The 20,987-nt window shown below is 34.4% G+C and overlaps 1 protein-coding gene across 6 annotated transcripts; it reads left to right on the forward strand.

The window, feature by feature from the left end:
- Positions 1-1,738: 1,738 nt before the first annotated feature.
- On the forward strand, positions 1,739-9,464 carry LOC122298537 (acetyl-coenzyme A carboxylase carboxyl transferase subunit alpha, chloroplastic-like). 6 transcript variants are annotated; one of them, XM_043108348.1, is made up of 11 exons: positions 1,739-2,174; positions 3,053-3,503; positions 3,804-3,878; positions 5,036-5,143; positions 5,231-5,391; positions 5,716-5,830; positions 5,922-6,076; positions 6,791-6,928; positions 7,015-7,099; positions 7,730-7,807; positions 8,275-9,464. In XM_043108348.1, the coding sequence occupies exons 2-11, from the start codon at positions 3,120-3,122 to the stop codon at positions 9,280-9,282; spliced, it is 2,307 nt and encodes a 768-aa protein (XP_042964282.1). In that variant the 5' UTR covers positions 1,739-2,174; positions 3,053-3,119; the 3' UTR covers positions 9,283-9,464. The 6 variants fall into 6 exon arrangements, with proteins under 6 accessions (XP_042964282.1, XP_042964272.1, XP_042964263.1 ...); XM_043108338.1 differs by having other exon boundaries at positions 3,104-3,503; XM_043108329.1 differs by having other exon boundaries at positions 1,740-2,174; positions 2,945-3,503.
- Positions 9,465-20,987: the final 11,523 nt, after the last annotated feature.

The following is a 20,987-nucleotide window of genomic DNA, read 5'->3' on the forward strand; positions in this document are numbered from 1 at the left end:
AGACTATTTATAATTTATATATATATATGTATTTATGTATAATTTATTCATATATAGACTATTATTTTGAAATATAATTCATATATATATTTATATATATAATTTATTCATATATTGACTATTTTGAAATAGTACACAAAACAGTACAAGTAATGAAATATTTCATTCTAAGGTCTTGACCGATACGACTTCCGATATGATATTCAAAACTTTAATATAGATATAAGTAAAACAATTAAATTAATTTAAAAATAATAAAATAAAATAAAAAATAAATTTAAAATATATGACATGATACCGAGTAGTATACTCTTTTTATTTTTATTTTTTTAAAATAAACTTTAATTCAATTCATGAATGAAGGAAGTTACAACTGTGACCAATAAATCTGAATACAATCCCCGATTACAAGCTAACTATATATCGGCTAAAAGCACCCCCGCGCACAACTTTTATTGTGCCGGATATTGTCTAAAAAACTTCAAAAAACTCTCTGATGACACAGCTCTTCTGAGATGCGAGACTCTGTGAACACAGAGATGTCTATATCGGCTTGTTTGTGAGAAAACAATCTCATTTCACCTATCACCCCACCCTCCAAAGGAGGAGGAGATTTTCTACCATCATCTTCCAAAAAAGGATAGGGACTCACTACCCTCTTCCTCCAAAAGAGGAAAGAAAATTATCTATTTCAAAAATTCTTATTAACCTAATAGAAATACCAGAAATTAAAACACCACATAGACAACCCTAACTGAAAAACAAGAAGCAAACATTGTACTCTCCACTATCTGCCCACACCGTATGCCCAACCACGATATGCTTTGGTACGCTACGGACCACCCCCCCCCCCCCCCCCCCGAAGCTCACGAAGGCCACCCAGATGGCCCTGCCCCATGATTTCTCAGCACATCAATGTTCTCACTGAACATCCAATCTCTTCCCAGTCCACGTAACCAGCTCCATCGCCGTCAGTCTCTTCCCAAGGCTAAAATCAGATCCGATAACCTCCACTTTGGGCTGGCAGAGACTAAAAAACAAAGACGAAACCAGCTTCTATTCTTATAACAATCAAACACAAAGCTGTCGAGAGGCTTATTCCAGACACCCAAACCAAAAACTAGATCTAACAACCAAACGAAAAAAAATGAAGAACTAAGAAACCATCTAAACACTGCAACTCTCGATTTTCGACCGCCATCCATGGGAGTGTCTGCAATGAGTTGCGATCGGACTCCTTCCCAGAAACTCTTTAAAACCTCCACGCAGCTCGACATACAACCCGAAAACAACTCTCTGTTTTCCATAGATAAAACAGAGATCTTTTACCTCGCGGGAAGCATCCCAAACTAGCATGCAAAAACCATCATATCTAGGAGCAAAACACCCGAATCAACTCACATCGTAATCCTCTAAGAAGTCCCCACAGAAGACTATACCAAAACATTTAGGAACATCGATCAAACGAAATCAAGAACCTCCACCTTCAAAGTGAAATGTCTTTCCGTCCAACTGGGTATAAAAATAAAATAGAGACCTCGGGACACAGCTTCTGATGATGGCCTTTCAACCACGAGAATCACAGTCAAACAAATTTTATTTTTTAAAAAATAGAAATGAAAAACAGAAAAAAGAAAGGTTTGGGTGAGGGAAGTTCCGCCTCCCTCGAACGGTTTTCAAACTCTTTAGCCCACACTTTTCAAACTCTTTAGCCCACACGAAAGATAGAGCTTCTCTCATTAGAAGGGGCCGTTTTTAATGTACTCTTTTTATTTTTTGTCGATTTTTGTGTCCAGGGATTTCGACATTCGAGTATAACAGAGGGTGGTGGGACATATGGTGTGTGGTGGCCGCCGTTTTTCGCGGCTATCCTAATCTGAGAAATGATGACGTGCCTATCTTCTGGATAAAGATGAATGTCCATCCCCACTCATCTTTCATGCTCGTGAATGACACTGTCCAATCACAGCTTATCTGTGCTGAATACTTTGTGCATAACAGCAGTAGACGCGTCGTTCCAGTGGAATTTCTCCCGGTTGTCCGGGAGTGCAACAGAGCAGGCAGATTACATATCCGCTGAAACTACACACACTGCTGCCACTGTCTTTAGCAACTTTAGACAACCTGAGAGTTGTTTTTGCTGAGCATTTTGGCCACGCCTGAAGATAGCAAAGGTACCCAATTCAATTTTCCTACTTATTTTCCCTTGTGTAGCTGAGCAACAGAGCCAAAACAAAGGCATGAGAATGGAAAAACAATGTTTTCTACATCTTTGAAGCTTTTCTCTGTTTTCAAACAACTGTAGGAATTGCTTTAGTCTGCTTTTCTCCTTTCTTCTTCTTCTTTTTTTTTTTTTTTTTGGTGTGTTTTCTTGCTCTGTTGAATATAAGCATGAACAAAGAGAGATTATGATGCAAGGAAAAACTACGAGCAAGTATTGTTGTTAATTTGTCTCTTCCTAGCTTTCGATTAAAACTTATGTGTTTATTTATATGAAATCGGCGTGATATAGTTCTCGCCATATGAATTTAGGATGTTCAGGAAACTTTTGTTGTAAATATTACTGTTGAAAGGCCGGTGTCATTGGAGGTAAGAAATTAATGTGGTTTGAGCTTATAGCTCACTGGTACATAATTGATTAATCGAGCCAACAATCTGTATGAATAAGTGATTGACCCGAGAGAGCTAGTTTCCAAGTTTCTCAACTTATGGGGTTAATCAATCATGAAACGCATACCAACAATAACTAAACCATCGCATTTTTAGGAGCCATGGAATTGTAAGTATAACAAAAGCATGACTTTTTAAAGTCTTTCTTCCCGTCGTTTGATTTGGATGGAAAGGAAAAGGAGGGAGCTACATTCTAATTTCAATTCTCTATCAAGATGTGAAAGAGATAATTTCTTTCATTTTTACTTCCTTTCAAACTTCTGGGTCCAAACAGGGAATTCAGAACTATTCTTCATAAAAGGGAAAAAAAAAAAGAAAAAAAAAAAAAAAAGAAAAGAAAAGAAAAAAAAGAAAGTGAGCTTGAATATGGATGTAATGACAGACATGGAGCAAAGTTGAAGCATCAGTGGATTAACTTTGAGTTTCTGCACAGAGATTTCAATGTTGAGATGGCTACCTTATCAATATTAACTGGAAAGTGTGGAAGTCTAAGAGAAGGCACAGATCATGGCTTTGAATCCACTTCATCTCTATATTATTGCAAGGACTTTTCTGCTAGCTATTTATTTGGAATTTCAGTTAGAGCAGAAAACAGAAGTTTGTCCATGGCTTTGGAAGGTTCTATGATTAGTAGCAGAAATAGGTTTGATGTAACTGCAAAAGTCAGAAAGGGGAAGAAGCATGATTATCCATGGCCAGATGATATCGATCCAAATATCACCACTGGTCACTTGACTTTCCTTTCTCACTTCAAGCCTCTAACTGAGAAGCCAAAACCAGTCACGCTTCCTTTCGAAAAGCCTCTGGTTGATCTAGAGAAAAAGATTACTGAGGTGAGTTTCTCATCTAGAGAATTTCATGTTTAATAAGCTGCTATGTTTCTGGTAAAAAAATTTCTTAAAATGGCAACTGACGTTAGAGCTTAGACAACTTGCTGATTATGTATTCACGAAGAGGCATTCAGTAAGCCATCGTGTTGCTGTGAAACATCTCGTTTTATTCTGTGGTTGCCTACATAGAGGCATAATGTCTTGCTGTTTGCACTTGGACTTGTGAGGCCTCAACACGACATTTACCTCAAATCTTGCATACCCTTCATATAATCAATGTTTAATTACTTCTCTCTTTGGCAGGTACGTAGGATGGCTAATGAAACTGGTCTAGATTTTAGTGATCAAATTGGTGCTTTGGAAAGCAAGTACAAACAGGTGAATTTCAAAAGTTCTTCAATTGCCCTTATGCCAAAGAATTGCTTCTACTTATTGGCATTTGTAACATTCCAAGGAAAATCCCAAGCCACATCTAGGGTTATACTCTAAAATGACTAGTCAAGGTCTTAATTGAAGCTTACTTGAAATCATTATAAATGATAAGAACATTTTCCTCTTAGACAATGTGAGGTCTCATACACCACACTTCTTAACATCACTATATGGTGTGATAATGCGTAGCCAGTAATTGTCATAGGGTAAACTGTACACGGGAAAGGATGAATGCTAAGTTGCCTATGAACAAATTTCATATGATGTAGTAATGGCATCTCTTGAAACCAGTGTTTGGAGCAGTAGGGAAGAAATATTCAATTTGAAAGTGTTGTGTGGATGAGCAGAATAGTCAGAAGGATGTGGTTGAAGAAAGTGGAAATGAGACATTTTTCGCTTTAACTTAACAATTGAAATGGACATGGATGGTAAAATCTCAGTTTCTTGTACCAAAACCGTGGACTAGGATAAGCTTTACTGAGTTTGGTGGCATTGGCTGTGTCAATATAAGCACAAGTCTATTATAAAAGCAATCCCATATTCTGTTGATGAGCTATCCCTTTTTAGTACAGTATAATATGAAATAAACTTATTATACATGCCATGCCATGATGAAAAGCTTCTCTAGTTGGCTTGTGTGGTTAAAACTTGACCCAAAAGACACTGAGATTTATGCATGAAAACCGTTGTTATTGGTAGTTCCATGAAAGCACACGGAGATGGACAGTTCTCAGAAAACAAGTAAATGAGAAGATGGACAGACATTCTAGACGAGGAACAGGCAAACAATGGAACGGATATCTAAAGAATGTAAACGAGCATCTTTCCCACCTATCATATTAATACAGAAAGGAGCAAAAACCATCAGATATTAGATCAGTGGTTATCAGGTAAGGAACAGACAATAGACATCTTCATAAAATGAACCATCCTTCAAGGCCTCATTTATCAGTTGAATACGATAACAAGAGCCTAGGCCAGTTGCTAACTTCTTTCCTGACAGATATTTAGTTATTCCTTCACTTATTCTAGGTAAATTTGCAAGTCTATTGTTATTTTACTTTTTAGCTGTCATTCTAAATATTTCTCTGTTTCTTGTTCAGGCTCTCAGAGAGTTATATACACATTTGACACCCATCCAACGCCTAACTATCGCTCGACATCCTAACAGACCAACAGTTCTAGACTATATATTGGCTATCACAGATAAGGTAGCCTGTGATTTGCTTTCCACTTTTATCTATCATTCTTTAGCTCTAAAAAGTTTAGTTTTTTACACAAGATCTTCTATCTTACAGTGGGTGGAACTTCATGGAGATCGTGCTGGCTATGATGACCCCGCTATTGTAACTGGTGTTGGCAGCATGGATGGTAAGACCTACATGTTTATAGGCCATCAGAAAGGTAGAAACACAAAGGAGAACATTGCACGCAACTTTGCAATGCCAACTCCTCATGGGTAGGTTTCAAGCTCTTAATCAGATTGTTTATTAGGATCTTTCAAGTGTGCAAGACTCCAACATTTTAATTAGTTTTCAAAAATGTAGTTGAAAATATTCTATTGTTATTCTGGCTTAAATTCTTCTTTTTTTTTTTTTAGATTTTGGCTGTTTTTAGCCTTTTTCACTGTCTATTCTGCAGCAAAAAAATGAGCACAATCAAGATGTGACAGTGATGTTTTCTAATAGGAAAAAAAACTGCATAAATAGTTCTCATTTGTATGTATCCTGTTTATTTTCAATCAATACTGGCTGAGTTCACTGAAAAATTTGTCTGAAAACAGTTATCGAAAAGCTTTGCGTATGATGAAATATGCTGATCATCATGGTTTTCCTATTATAACATTTGTTGACACACCTGGGGCCTTTGCTGATCTTAAATCCGAGGAACTTGGTCAAGTGCGTATGCAATTCTTCTCACCATTCTGTACTCTCTGTGATACGCTTCAGTTGTGCCTAATTAAAGATGAACTGGTGGTTATTTGTGCAGGGTGAAGCAATAGCCCATAACTTGAGGACAATGTTTGGCCTTAAGGTTCCCGTAGTAACAGTTGTAACAGGTGAAGGTGGTTCAGGAGGAGCTCTTGCCATTGCTTGTGCCAATAAATTGTTTATGCTAGAGAACTCTGCTTTCTATGTTGCAAGGTGATAATATCAGTATTCTTCTTTCTGTTCAAGTATTATCCCACAAGCTAACAAAAGAAACCACATGTAGACAGTTGAAAGTCTTTAAATTATGTCAGTGGTCCACATATTAATTTGTTAACTGAAATTGAATCCTTAATTCCTCTTTAGTTGCCTGGATGATGCAACCATGGAAATTACATTGATATGCCATCGCATGTATTGAACCCAATTTGGTAGTTTATTGCTTGCTTTTATGGTTGAATTGAATGCATCTCATCAATAAATGAAAATTTATTGATTATACTGAACCTATCAACTTCTTTATTCCTCTCACACAGAGACCCCGACATCAACTCCCTTTTATGAAAATTATTATTTCCTTGGTATTTTTTTTAGAAGAGAATCATAGCCCATAATTTTATTGAAAAACCCTCACTTATGGTAGAAGAAAACTGCGGTTACACCAAATCACCTTGGGGGATACCAACTATCATCAAAGCCCAAAACCAAGGTGTGCAGAACCTATAACCTCTCTATTCCATACAATTTCAAAACGCATTACAACATATGAGGTACCCCGGCTCTGTTAACTGCCAAGGTTCCTTGTGCCTCGTGTGGAAGCTCATTCCACTGGTAGTAATCCTGTGACATTCCTTGCGCCTCCAACTTGGCCAAACAAGCATTTCCTTGGTATGGCTCTCACGGGTCTTAATGCCATGATTAATTTCACAGGTTCACCTTTTATGGTTATAGCTCTTTAGTGTTTCTCATGGTCTGTGTCTTTCTAAAGTCTCTTGTGGCTACATTTCTCGGACCAGTCCTGAAGCATGTGCTGCAATATTGTGGAAATCTTCCCAAGCTGCTCCTAAGGTAGTTGAAGGATATGTTAGTTGCAATTAATTGGAATTGGTTTGCTTAAAAAAAAGAATTGGGTCGTTTTAATTGATTAGGTGTAGTTTCAAACTTATGCAGGCAGCGGAAAGACTCAGGATAACAGCTCAAGAACATTACAGGCTTAAAATTGCTGATGGTATAATTCCAGTAAGCACTTTGGCCCTTCAATATGTTTTTCATGTATATTCCTACAGTTTTCAGGTACCACCACAACTTGGACCAGAAATGACAGTTAAAAGATTCGATGTTCTATTTTTCTGGTTGGCATTCATCTTTGCAAGCAAAATTGGCATAGGTTATTCCTTCTACCAGTTATAGGATGAGAAATCTATAGTTGTTAATCTCATAGGAAATTGAGTATGAAATATTTGTGGCTCTATGCAAAATTTTCAATCCACTAAAGTAGTCAGTGATGGGCTGAATGGGTTCTCTAATACCGTACAAATTAACGCTAACATGCAGAAGTTGCCTATAATGTCAAATATATGCCAATCCATAGAGAAAGATCTATATATTTTCTCCCCCTGAGCTGACAAAGATCTGTGTTTTTACTCATAATCTGTTCTTCATCATGTGCTATGTATCTTATTTTGGTAAAAGAAAAATAAAATAAAACCATGATCAAATCTGGATTAACTGAATTTAACAGGTTGTTGACTTTTTTCATATATGACATGACAATCAACAAAAAGTTTTTGTATTTGTTTTTTCCTGATTGATGATTGACTTAGCAGATATGGGTTTTGTCATTATTGATTCTGATGCTTTTATTTACAGGAGCCTCTTGGCGGTGCACATAACGATCCTTTGTGGACCTCCCAACAAATTAAGCTTGCAATCACCAAGGCCATACAGGTAAGTGCTGTTAACATTCTACACACAAAGATAGGAAATAAACTAAATATACACGTTCTGTAATATTTTACTTTTGCAGGATAATTTTGGAAAGAAACAACAATAGTTTGTAATTACAACTTTTCTTGTCTTCATTTTTTTCTGATAATTTTTAAGGGTGAGCAGTAGTTCCTTCTTCACAGCACACACACACGCACACACAGAGCAACAGAAAAACTTGTTTCTTCAATCTATTCTTATACATAATAATTATGTCACTATGTGACTTTTCGCTCAACTAGGTTTATATTAATGTAGTTTAATTTGTGAAAATTGTAGTTAAAATTCTTTGAAACATTTGATAAAAGAAAACTTCTTTTACTGCTATTTGTATGTTCAAATTTGGTTTGCCACTTTGACCTTTCACCGTTGGTTTGTGTTGATTTCCTAGTCATCCTGCATTTCACTTATAATTAAATTGTACGTAGGAATTGGCGAGTATGGATAAAAAAGAGTTGCTCAACCACCGCAGGCTCAAATACAGGTCAATTGGAGGCTTCCAAGAAGGCATTCCAGTGGACCCAGAGAAGAGACTCAACATGAAGCCATCAGACAACAACATGCCAAAGACTGCAGATATTGAGTCAGAGCTTGAGAGTTTAAAGAAGGTTATTGAAGATGGACGTTCAAATCCAGCTACCATCCAGGCAATTGAGAAACTCAAGCAAGATGTAAACATGGAGATTAACAGAGTATTTATTTCAATGGGCTTGCAAGAAAGGCTTGCATTGATTAAGTCAGAGTTATCCAAAGTAACTAATCTGCACGATCATCCCCCTAATCGTAACTTAAAGGAGGACATAGATGAGATCATGCAGGAATTCAAAAAGAACTTCTCACGACCAGGGGCCTATCTTGGGTTGAAGTACAAGCTTGGGAAGTTAAAAATGGTTAGCAGGCTCATTGAGATTAAAGAAAAGGGTGAGAAACTGATGGCAGAGATTAATCAGAAAGTTCATCCTGAGATCAAAGAAAAAATGGACCTTCTGAAGAATGCTCAGGAAAAATTGGTGAGGGGCGATTCCACGAGCAAAGATTTGATAAAGGAAGTGGAGAGAGCAAAGAAAGATCTAGAGGAGGTTCTCAGGTCAGCTAACTTGAATATCGTTGGGGTGACAAAGAGAAAGGTCGCCACTTCATCTGCAGATATAAGAAAGAAGATAGGAGATTTGAACGAAGAGATTGGCCAGGAGATTGGGAAAGTAATAAATGAAGCAGGACTTGGGGGCAAACTTAGGGAGTTGAAGGTGGAGATAGCAAAAGGCTCAAGTGCAAAAGATGTAGAAAAACTGAAAGCAGAGATAAAGGAGGGGATTCTTGCTGCTTCGGATGTCACGGCATTAAAGGAAAAGGTTGACAATCTCAGAGAGGAGTTGTCATCTTTAACAGGAAGTGTTACTGAAGGTAGGGTTGGTGCCAAAAATGGCGGATGGTGAAAGAACTTACTCTCCCACAGAGATAATTACAGCATATGATAACACGGCTGCTTGAGGTCATAGGATGCTATCTAGCGTTTCTTGTATTCAGTAATTATACCATCCTGATTCCTGTTGATTATTACCTTCAAGTTGAAAAGATGATTACAATATATTCCCAGTGTCGGCGTTGTGCGCTCTCATTTATTTTATTCTTGTTAAACTAATTGAGGTGTTATACTTATCATCCATATACCACATTTTTGTTATAAGGAAAAAAATTTTTAAATAGGTGTGGTGTGTAGCGTGTGAAGATGATAAGTATAATTATTCTTTGAAATTTTATTTTCATTGATTGTGCTAGCAAATGCATTAGATAGGATTTTCCAACAAGTATAACCCTTTTATATTTACTTTTGTGAACTTGGGCAATGATGGATGTTCCGAGTTTTTATGAATGATGGTAAATCACCCTAGTGAAAACTATTTTAAAAATAAATGTTTCATCTACTCAGAAATCTTACACAAAATAGTTTACACGTTAACGTGGTTTAATGTAAAATTAGATTGTACAGTTTTTTTTATTAGAAAGTAGATCTGACGTATTACATTGAATCACGTCAGTATGTAAGCTTTCTTTCGTAAGATTTGTTTGTAGACTTAACATTTCTATTTAGGAATCATGTAATAATTAATTAAAAAATATGTTTCTTGATCTTAAAATAAAAAGAAGAAGAAGAAGAAGACGACGACCCAATGGTGGCCAGAAGAGATAAATCGATCATCACTTACAATTTTGGAAGCTCATGTATTTTTATGTTCTATAGTATTTGATTTTTGCGTGTGTTAATTTATTTCAATATGAATTCCAGTTTCATTGAAGGATTGATTTAATCAAAATGTATGGGAATAGCGAATTGAATCTATCTTTAATACTTGATTGCACTACTAGATAATGTCTTTCTCTGCTTTTAGAAAGGGTCGAGTTTGTATGGGTGTTTCAATAGAAAAATAATATTTGTAATTGTGAAATGTGCAAACACCACGGAATTTCTTTAAAAAAAGTAAATAAATACGAAATTCACATAAAAAATTATTTTTTAATAATAGATCTCACTCTTTTTTAAAACAATTATGCGGTGCTTGCATTTTCACGATTGTATGTAATATTACTTGTTTCGAAAACCCTTCCCCACCATATAGAACGCAAACTCAAACTCAAATTTCTTGCTACATCATATACCCATTGAGGTGAGAGCTGGCTTTTGTACTAGTAGTATACTTGTAACCTGTAAGCCTATTTCACTCAGTCATTTGTAGGCTATTATATCACTGGCATTGGCCTAACCAAATGCTAGTGGCTCATCAAATTATAGCTAAAGGTGTTAAAATTGATTTATATTGAACTAGCCAAAGCTCAATGGCTTAAGTTTTGAACTATAGTAATTCCATCTGATTTTTCAAATTTGGCCAGTCATTGTAATAAGATCGAACATTATTTTATTATTTTCACTGGCTCTAACATGTCTTTTCTTCCCTCGATTTTCAACTCCCCCATTTTCGTTTCTTTCTTTTTCTCTTCTTCTTCTCTCACGCTGAATCAAACCATCTCCTTTCTCCCTCCCAGTCACCGACTACAAGACTTTCTTTTTCTCTCCCTTTTCTCTCACATCAACTACAACACTTTCTTTTTCTCTTCCTCCTTTCTCATGTCAACTGCAACATTTTCTTTCCTTCCAATCATCGGCTTCCATTTGCAGAGAACCCACCTTTTTCCTTTCCTTTCCTCCCATTTGTTTTCCTTTCCATTTGCAGAGAACTCTTTCATTTGCAAAGTATCTGGAGTCAAAATGTACACCCATAATTTTTGCCCTAGACTACCGAGATCAACACAAAGTATCCCTCGACCACTATTGTGCTTCACAAGAGTAAATTATTTTGATATTTTTTCCTTCAAATTTCAGTTTTGAACCTAGCTTCTTTTTGGTGGTTTGAATATATGTCTGGTTGGGAAATTATGTTCATGGCTTTTATGTAGTTTGAATGTACACGCGGAGTATGCCTATTGCAAATTCCAGATACTCTTTGTTCGCAATATTTTGTTTTTTCTTCTTTGAATTTTTTGTTTGGTTGGTTTTATCCCCTTATAGTTAAGGGCAGCTTCATGCTCATCTAAAATATATTTACTTTTGTTTTTAGCATTTTTGGTTTTGCTATTTTTCTTGTCTTTAATTTGATTGATTCAGTTTTTTTATCATTAACTCATTATGTTAAAGTTAACTATTTGAGAACTCATTTCTAGTCTTGCTATTTGATTAAAGGATGTGAGTTGTTTATGTTTCAGCTGAACCTTCTCTTCATCCTTCTTTCTTTTATTCTGCCAATGCCACCATCTATCCATCACATAGTTGTTGATCATCATAATAGGATGCTTTAGTGATAGCAACTGAACTTGTTAAAATTATTTGGGTACTGCTACTAAAGCATAAAACTACTACTGAAATGTACTAAATGTGTAAAACTACTACTGAATGTTGGTGGATTTTGACATGCAGCTTGGCTAAAATGTATTTTGGAAGCTTGCTAAATGTACTACTATTTCGGACTATATGTTGAATGGATTTTGGAATTGCATCCTTTCATTATTGTTTTTTAATTAATCCAATTTTTCAAACTAATGTCAATTTAAGATATATTAATGTTGAGAAACAATAATTTTCTTTATTAATTAATATATGGAGTGTATTTGTAAAATATTAAAAAAATTAAAAAAATTATTATTTATTATTTTAACTTTGAAATGACTAGTCCAATGTAGAGCACTATCTCTATTAGTTTGGACTTTAACTAAAACTAGTAACTAAAAGTTCTAGTTTTAGTCAAAATTTGGACTCTAGGCCATTGCAAATGCTCTTAGCTGCGCAAATGCTTTGATGCTTGCTACCCATTTTGCTGTTTTGCTTATTGCTCTACAGTCAAATTGGTTTGAAGGAGAGGTTGGGAGATGTTCAGTTTTTGTTCTGACTTTGGCTATGTTTAGTTGTGCAACTTTCTTTTTATTTTTAATGCATGTTTGGAGTTGTGCTAAGTAATATAATTTTTAGTTTTAAGGTTTTAAGTTGTAGAGTTTAATAAATTCTATTATTAAAAAGTTATTTATTGCTTGGAAACCTTATGTTTAAAACAATTTTGAATATATTATTTTTGTTTGAAAATAATATAAATAAATATTTTTTTGAGGTAGAAATTAAAAAAAAATGTTATTTGATTTTTTAAAAATTATGACTATATTCTTAATAAAAATTAAATAACAATGAAAATAGTTTAATAGGATTTTCAGTAAATATAATGAAAAAAATAACTAGCATGAGCCCCCAATGGTGGTTGTTGAGCCATCCCTTAACCAAATCTTTTAGGGGCACATCTCCCCATCTCTCCTTCAAACCGACTTGACTATTGAGCAATAGGCAAAACAACTAGATGGATAGCAAGCATCTAAGCATTTGCGGAGCTAAGAGCATTGGTAATGGCTTAGAGTCTAAATTTTGACTAAAACTAAAGCTTTTAGCTAAAGTCCAAATCAATAGAGATAGTGCTCCACATTGGACTAGTCATTTAAAAGTTAAAATAATAATATAATATTATATATTTAAATAATAATTATTTTAATTTTATTTAATATTTTGCAAATACACTCTATATAGTAATTAATAAAGAAAATTATTGTTTCCCAACATTAATATATCTTAAATTGACATTAGTTTGAAAAATCGGATTAATTAAAAAACAATAATGAAAGGGTGCAATTCCAAAATCCATTCAACAAAGAGTCCAAAATAGCAGTACATTTAACAACCTTCCAAAATACATTTCATCCAAGCTGCATCCCAAAATCTACCGACATTCGGTAGTAGTTTTACACATTTAGTAGCAGTTTTACACATTCAATACATTTCAGTAGCAATACCCAAATAACTTCAGCAAGTTTAGTTACACATCAACAAGTTCAGTTGCTATTACTAAAGCACCCTATTATGATGATCAGCAGCTATGTGATGGATTGATGGTGGCGTTGGCAAAAGAAAAGAAAGAAGAAGAATGAAGAGAATGTTCAGCTGAAACATAAACAACCTACATCCTTTAATCAAATAGCAAACTAAAAATGACTTCTCAAATGGTTAACTTCAACAGGAATGAGTTAATGATAAAACAATTCAATCAATCAAATTAAAGACAAGAAAATAAGCAAAACCAAAAATGCCAATAACAAAAGTAAATATATTTCAAATGTGCATGAAGCTGCCATTAACTCTAAGGGGATAAGACTAACCAAACAAAAAATTCAAAAAAGAAAAAACAAAATATTGCAAACAAAGAGTATCTGGAATCTGCAATAGGCATACTCCACGCATACATTCAGACACAAACAAAAAAGCCATGAACATGCTTGAGTATTCTTATGCTTCTTCGTCCTCCTACTTTTAGTAAGTAAATAATTCTCCTCATCGTCGTATAACTTGAACTTAAGATCCATCAATGCATGACAATTTTAAATTGCTTTAAGTAGGAAGATCATGCTTGAGAAGGAAATTAGATTATCGTGGGTTCCATAGATGTTTTAGAAATCAAATATGAGAAGGATACTGTTATGGATGTGTTTCACTGCCACTCACGTACAATCACCTGCAACTAAAGATCAATGTGGCTTGGGGGTTTTGGAGAACGCCTTTGATGCCTAAGTAATCACAATGAAAAGCTCTCTTTTTAATACCAATGAACCAGATGATCTCTACATAGCTGGATTCTCTGCATATATAGAGCATGTGGGACTTCTATTATTATGTGATAATAGACTTATCTGCTATTCGAAATTCAAGTTTTAGGGTGGAGAGCTTATCTATATTCAAATGGTCGAATAACTTTCCTTATTCGGATGACTCTTAGATAGTTATTTGTTTGGAGGTTAGGATGGACTGGGCTCTGGGCAAAGGCCAAGTTCCCAAGGGACCCATTAGTTAGTTGCTAATTACGCCTAAAAAATAATGCGGTAGTTGTAGCACAGCTTTAGAGTGTCGATTCCACAGGGAGACAAATTAAAAGAATAACATAAGGAACAAAAAAACTAAAGAAAAATATTAAATAAATAATGGAGAAAAAAATTAATTTTAACTGTAAATTAGAGTGAAGCAAAGTGATTAACGGAAAAAGTATTCAAATTTGATGAATAGTAGAGTGTCGGGAATCCCTTGCACAAATCCGGTATTTTAATTATTTTTAATTCATTGAATAACTCAATTAGGAACTCAATTCCCAAAATTTTCAATCGGAAGGTATAGATTTATAAATTAAAATTAAATCAAACCCAAAAGGGTTAGTTGCTAACCCTTTGAAAAATCATTCACCACTTTTAAAATACGTAAATTACTATCCCTATTGAGAAAATTCAACGAAGACAATATACTCAGAGAGCGATATTGCAGCAAAGAACTAAATCAATATAGATAAATAATTTATCCAAACATAATCAAAGAACTAATTCATTCAATAGAAAAAGTATGATTGAATTCATAAATAGAATAAATTACATGATTATTTGGAAAAGAAAACATCAATAATGAATTGAGAACGATAAAATAAAATATTTTTAATAATTAAAAATCAAATACATAAATTAAAAATATCATCTAATGTGCAAGATCATCCCTAACTCTAATTGAGAATTTAGTTACCCATAAATATAGTGGACAACAAAAATCTCCATAGAAAACTTAAGTGAATGGCAGCCATAGAAGTGATTTTCTCATCTTTTCAAATTTGCCTCTTGTGCCTCTTCTCCCCTTCTATGTTGTGCTAATGATATGCTTATATAAGGTAGGAAAGAAATCCTAATGTCTTCATAATTTTCACATAAAAAAATGGTCTAAATTTTAAGATTTATCTTGGCAACCACGTACGTACTTCAAAAGTTCGAATTTGGAAACACTTATTAGAGACAAATATATAGCTATTTAAGATAGCTTTATAATGCATCAAGAATCATATCAATATGATGTTTGAGTAAAACATTACGGTCAAAATACTAAAGTATGTCCAGATTGTCTCATAGCAAATTTTGGATTTAGAGTTCTTGCAGTTTCCTTTTGTGATTTTTTTTTCTTGAACCAAATTGTTTTCAAATCCCATTGAGCTCCTCCTTTGAATTTGACTGGGTTTTGACTTGCTCTTTTATAAATTCTAAAATTAAATAATAATAAAAACTACTTAGGAGTATCCCAAAGTAAATAGAAACTTAATTCAAGAATACAAATTAATTCCTATAATTTCTATCCACATTTTAATATTTTAATCAAATAATAAGGTATTTAGAATACACTTTCATACACTCATCACACCCCTAACTTATTCATTGTTAGTCTATAGCAATTTTTATGTCAAAACAATGAAAGAAATCAAAGAAAATCACACTCAAATGTCATCAAGTCACACTTTCCCGATTCACATGTCAAAGCAATTTAAGGAATCCAATAACCCATCAAGTTCAATCCAACTATAGCAATCTATAGAGTGTGTGTGTGTATGTTCTCCAAACTATAACCATCTTACCACTAACTTTGACACTTGCAACATCAGGAACGACTCAAGCAAAAAGTTTAACTCCATAACTCACGGATATAAAAGTGTTTCGTGTGAGGATTCTCTCTATAAAGTTAACAAGGGGTGTATACAGACTCTCATGGGGAATTAGGCAATTATATACAAACAACAAGAAAACATTGATCTTATGATAGAAACATTAACAAATAAGACTTCTACCAGTCTTTCCAATAGCTTACTTAGGATCATAACGGTCAATACAAAAGATTGTAAAGTGGCTTGGGTTTGAGGCTATATGAAAAAAAAAATGAAAAAAATTCAAAAACTTCTAAGTACATATAAAGGAAATTTTATTAAATATCTCAATAGACCACACTTCTAACTTAATATACTCTCCAACTTTTCAGATCATCAAATAATAATATTTTTTCTTCTTCCTCCTCTTCTTTCTCTCTCTCTTTATTTTTTTTTTCAATAATTTGATGGACAAACATGTCACTTTGGTATTCTTGCCATTTCTAGCAACCTTTTTTATTTTTTTTAATTTTTTTGGAGCTCACTCAATTAAACACTTTGCAACTTATATTCTTTTTTTTTTCTTCTTTTTTTTAATTGAAAATAATAAAATAAAAGAAAGAAAATGCAAATTCTACACCTAGTATACACTTGGAATTAAAAAGGGTAGAAAAATTAGTGTATAGGTTATACTCCAATGTGGAGAGGTATGAATGATATGGGCATATGAAAAGAAAAAGCTACATGTGTTTATTAGATCAAAGTTGGCTACTAAGGGTCTATGATGGAAAGAGTTAGCTTGAAGGTTCAAACGTTAATCCTAAGTAGACATTTGTCATATCTCAAGTATATCCACTATACCACAAACCATGTAATGATATGCTCAAAAGTAGTGTCTAATTCAACAGATCAATGAGCGCTTATCACAATATATTGCATTTGTAAGTTCTCAATCTTCTCCAAACTCACATGAATACTTAAACAAACCACATGTGTCAAACCACCATCTTATCACAAAACTTGGATGAATGTATTAAGGGCTCTGTGAATACTTCAACAAAAATGATTATAGTGGATTTGGTGAATTCACGAAAATAGCTATGAATGAGAATAAGTACACATGTGAAAATGGTGCATGTATGATGCAAAAAATTGACACATAAAAATATGTCACAGAGTTCTGACAAGCATTTTAAATACTAAATTTGCACCACCACCCCCAACTTAAATAAAACATTGTTCTCAATATTTAAGAATCAAAATTGAATAGAAAGTAACTAAAAATGGTAGAATACACCTGATAAGTAGCGTTGGTAGCTCGCTAAGCACCAAAGATGGTAATATGAAACGACGAAATGAAACTATCCTGCAATAAAAAACAACAGTAAACAAAAAGGAAAAGAAAGAAAATAAGAGAAAACAAAACAAATAAAAAAAAACATACATGGGTGGTGTGGTCAAGGTTCATAGACCAGATCCACAAGTGAAATGTCTTCCACTTCCAGAAGTTGCATATCAATTAATACTTTAAGGTATTAACCATTTACTTTAAAGATTCGACCATCCTTAGAATCCTCTATTTCTACTGCCCTGTTTTTAAAAATATTTTTTACTATAAAGAGGTCAGTCAACCTAAACTGAAATTTTCCTTGGTGCTTGTAAAATCCAAAATCATATAAGTATATTCAGTCATTAGGTTCAAATCTCTTCCTAAGAATATTGTTATCATGAAACGCTAGTATTTTGTATTTTAACTTTATAGACTTTATACTTAAGTAAAGATTTCAATTTAATTTTTAGTGCTTTCATACTTATAGGAATCTGTTTTCCACATTTCTTAAGCAACTCCTCAAATTTCTATTGCCAAGCCTTTGTGTCATAATCCTGAGTTTCATAAAAAACAGTACAAATATGAATAACATCATATGAATCGCTAATAATATCAAACTCAGAATTCACAAGGAAATATTCAAGAGGATCAAAATCATAAGTTGTGTAAACTCCTTTGTCTATGAATGCGTCAATCATGTACGTTTGGTGGCACTCGTCATCCTCTATTGGTTGTTTTTCAATATGAAAAATATTCAACTCGAGAGTCATATTCCCAAAAGAGAGCTTCATTAGACCATTCCTGCAATTAATAAGAGTGTTAGCAGTAGCGAGAAAATGTCTAACTAAAATTAAGGGGATTTTAGAATTAGAGTCAACAACAGAACTAGTGTCAAGGATTAAGTAATTAACAGGATAATAAAATTTATCAATTTGGATCAAAACATCATCAACTATCCCTATCGGTTTCTTAACTGAACGGTCAGTGATTTGAAGTACAACAGAAGTTGGCTTAATTTCACCCAAACCAAGCTGGAAATAAATAGAATAAAGCATCAAATTAACACTAACTCCTAAATCTAGCAAGGCTTGCCAAAACTCATGGTTCCCAATATTACATGCAATGGTTGAATAACCAGGATTCTTGTACTTAGGAAGAATTGGCTGCTCAATTAGAGTACTAACTTGCTCTGTTAAAAATGATGTCTTCTTAACATGGTACTTTCTCTTAACTGTACACAAATCATTGAGAACTTTGTATAAGTAGGAACTTGTTTAATAACATGCAAAAGAGGAAGGTTAATTTTTACCTGCCTGAAGTTTTCTAAGATTTCACTACTAAAATCCAAAGTTCTCATACCAGATTTTAAAGTTCGAGGAAATGGTACCTTAACTGAGTTCTTGATTACCTTGACTTCCTTGGATAACTCGGTACTATCATTACTTTGTTCCTCTTCAACGTCCTCTGGCTTATCAGTTATTGTGATATGTAAGGACTTACCACTTCTTGTCACAATGACATTGACTTCTTTCAAATTTTCTTGCGTCATATGCTGACCTTGGAGTGTAGATTGAGGTTGAAAAGGGAACTTGCCACGCTTATTCACACTCAAAGAGCTCATCATCTTAAATATATGACTTTTAATCTCTTTGTTTTCTTCAACAACCTGCATAATCAAATATTCAAACTTTTGGTTAGTCTTACCATGTGCCTCAATAAAAGGATGCAAAGTGTCTTCTAAAGGACTTCTAGAAGATGAAGGTGCATTATATGGTGCAAGATATGATCTAGGGGGTTGTGCAGGTTGCTGGTTTTCAGACTTCCAACTAAAATTGAGATGATTGCGCCAGCCCAGATTATAGGTATCAGAGAAATGTGTAAAATGTTTATTGTACATACCTAAGACATTACATTGTTCCTTGTACATTCCTTTCATATCAGCAAATGTGGGACACTCTTGAGTGAGGTAATCTATCCCGCCACACATAAAATATGGTCCAAAAGACTCTGCATGATTAGCCACGTGTGTTGGCTTTAAGTCCTTAGCCTTTAAAACCTTTAACTCCCTCGTGAGCATCTCAACCTTAGCCTTTAGATTATCCTCTTCCCTAAGATAATAAATTCCACCACTATTTAGGTTTCCTGTAGGTCGTGACGTATTTGTGCTCTTAGCAGCACTAGGTCCAGTCCAAGTGTGAGCTTTTTCAACAAGCTCATTGAGGGTATTCCATGGTCTCATCAGGATCTTTCTATAAGAACTTACCATTACACATCATCTCCACAAATTGGTGCTCTTTAAGTGTTAGTCTCTCATAAAAATAGCTCACTAAGCGCCAATTCTCATACCCATGGTCAGGACACATATTCAATAGCTCCTTAAATCTCTCCTGAGACTGATACAAAGTCTCATTGTCCTTTTATGCAAAGGTAAGGATTTGTCTTTTTAAAATATTGGTCTTATGTTGGAGAAAGTATTTATTAAAGAAAACCTAAATCATCTCATTCCATGACCCAATAGATCATGGTCTCAGTGAGTATAGTCAACTCTTAGTTCTATCATTCAAAGAGAAAGGAAAGAACTTAAGTCTCACAATGTCATCAGTTGCATTTTAACTATGAAAAGTTGTAACTACTTTCTCAAACTCCCTAATGTGCACATATGGATTTTCATTTTCTAAACCATAAAAAGTAAGGAGTAACTTTATCATCCATGTTTTAAAATCCAATTGACGAGTATTAGCTGGAAACATGATTCATGATAGTGTGGCTATGCATATAGGGTGGAGGTAATCCTGAAGGGTCCTAGTGGGTTGATCTCCGCGTTCACTCATATTCTCAAAATTAGAAGAATTATCAAATAAATGATTAGAAAAATTAGACTCTGACTCTAACACAGGTCTTCAAGCAAATCGACCCAGGGGGTCTCTATACCTATGCATGCAAGGTAGAGAAAAACGTAACACTAAGAAAAAAAACAAAACAAAACTATAAAAAAGAAAATAATGATGCAACAAGTCAAAAGAATAAACGAAATTACCGGTTTACAAACTGCTGAAAAGAAAAACTATCTATCAATTCTTATACTGCCTCCTCGGTAAAGATACCAAAATTTGATTACGCCCAAAGCTGTGCTACGGTAGTTGTAGCACAGCTTTGGGGTATCAATTTTACAAAGAGACAAATTAAAAGAATAGCAGAAGGAACAAAGAAATTAAAGAAAAATATTAAATAAGCAATGGAGAACAAAAATTAATTTTAACTGTAAATTAAAGTGAAACAAAGTGATTAACGAAAAAAATACTCAAATTTGATGAACAGTAAAAAGTCGGGAATTAGGACTGTTCATACGGGCCGAATTTTATCCGACCCGGACCGGAACTCGGATAACCGGGTGTCCGGTTATGGGTTTCGGCCCGGATTTGATCTGAGCCGAAACTCGCATTTTTAAAACCGGCCCAATCTGGGGCCGGTTATGGGTATTACACACGGGTACCGGATTTAAACCTCGATACCCGGTTTTTATATTAAAAAAAAAAATCGTGATTCTATTCGGTCATTTCTACTCCTCTCTCTCTCTCTCTCTCTCTCTCTCTCTCTCTCTCTCTCTCTCTCTCTCTCTCTCTCTCTCTCTCTCTCTCTCTCTCTCTCTCTCTCTCGTCCGAGCCCACAAATGTAACCCTAGCCGTCGCCTTCAAGTTATGCCGCCGTCTATCTCTCTCGTCGCAGCCGTTGGACTTTAGATCGGTAGTCTCTCTTCTTTCTTTGTCTCTCGATTGATCGATCGACC

Source organism: Carya illinoinensis, chromosome 2 (assembly GCF_018687715.1).
Source record: "Carya illinoinensis cultivar Pawnee chromosome 2, C.illinoinensisPawnee_v1, whole genome shotgun sequence".
Taxonomy (NCBI): domain Eukaryota; kingdom Viridiplantae; phylum Streptophyta; class Magnoliopsida; order Fagales; family Juglandaceae; genus Carya; species Carya illinoinensis.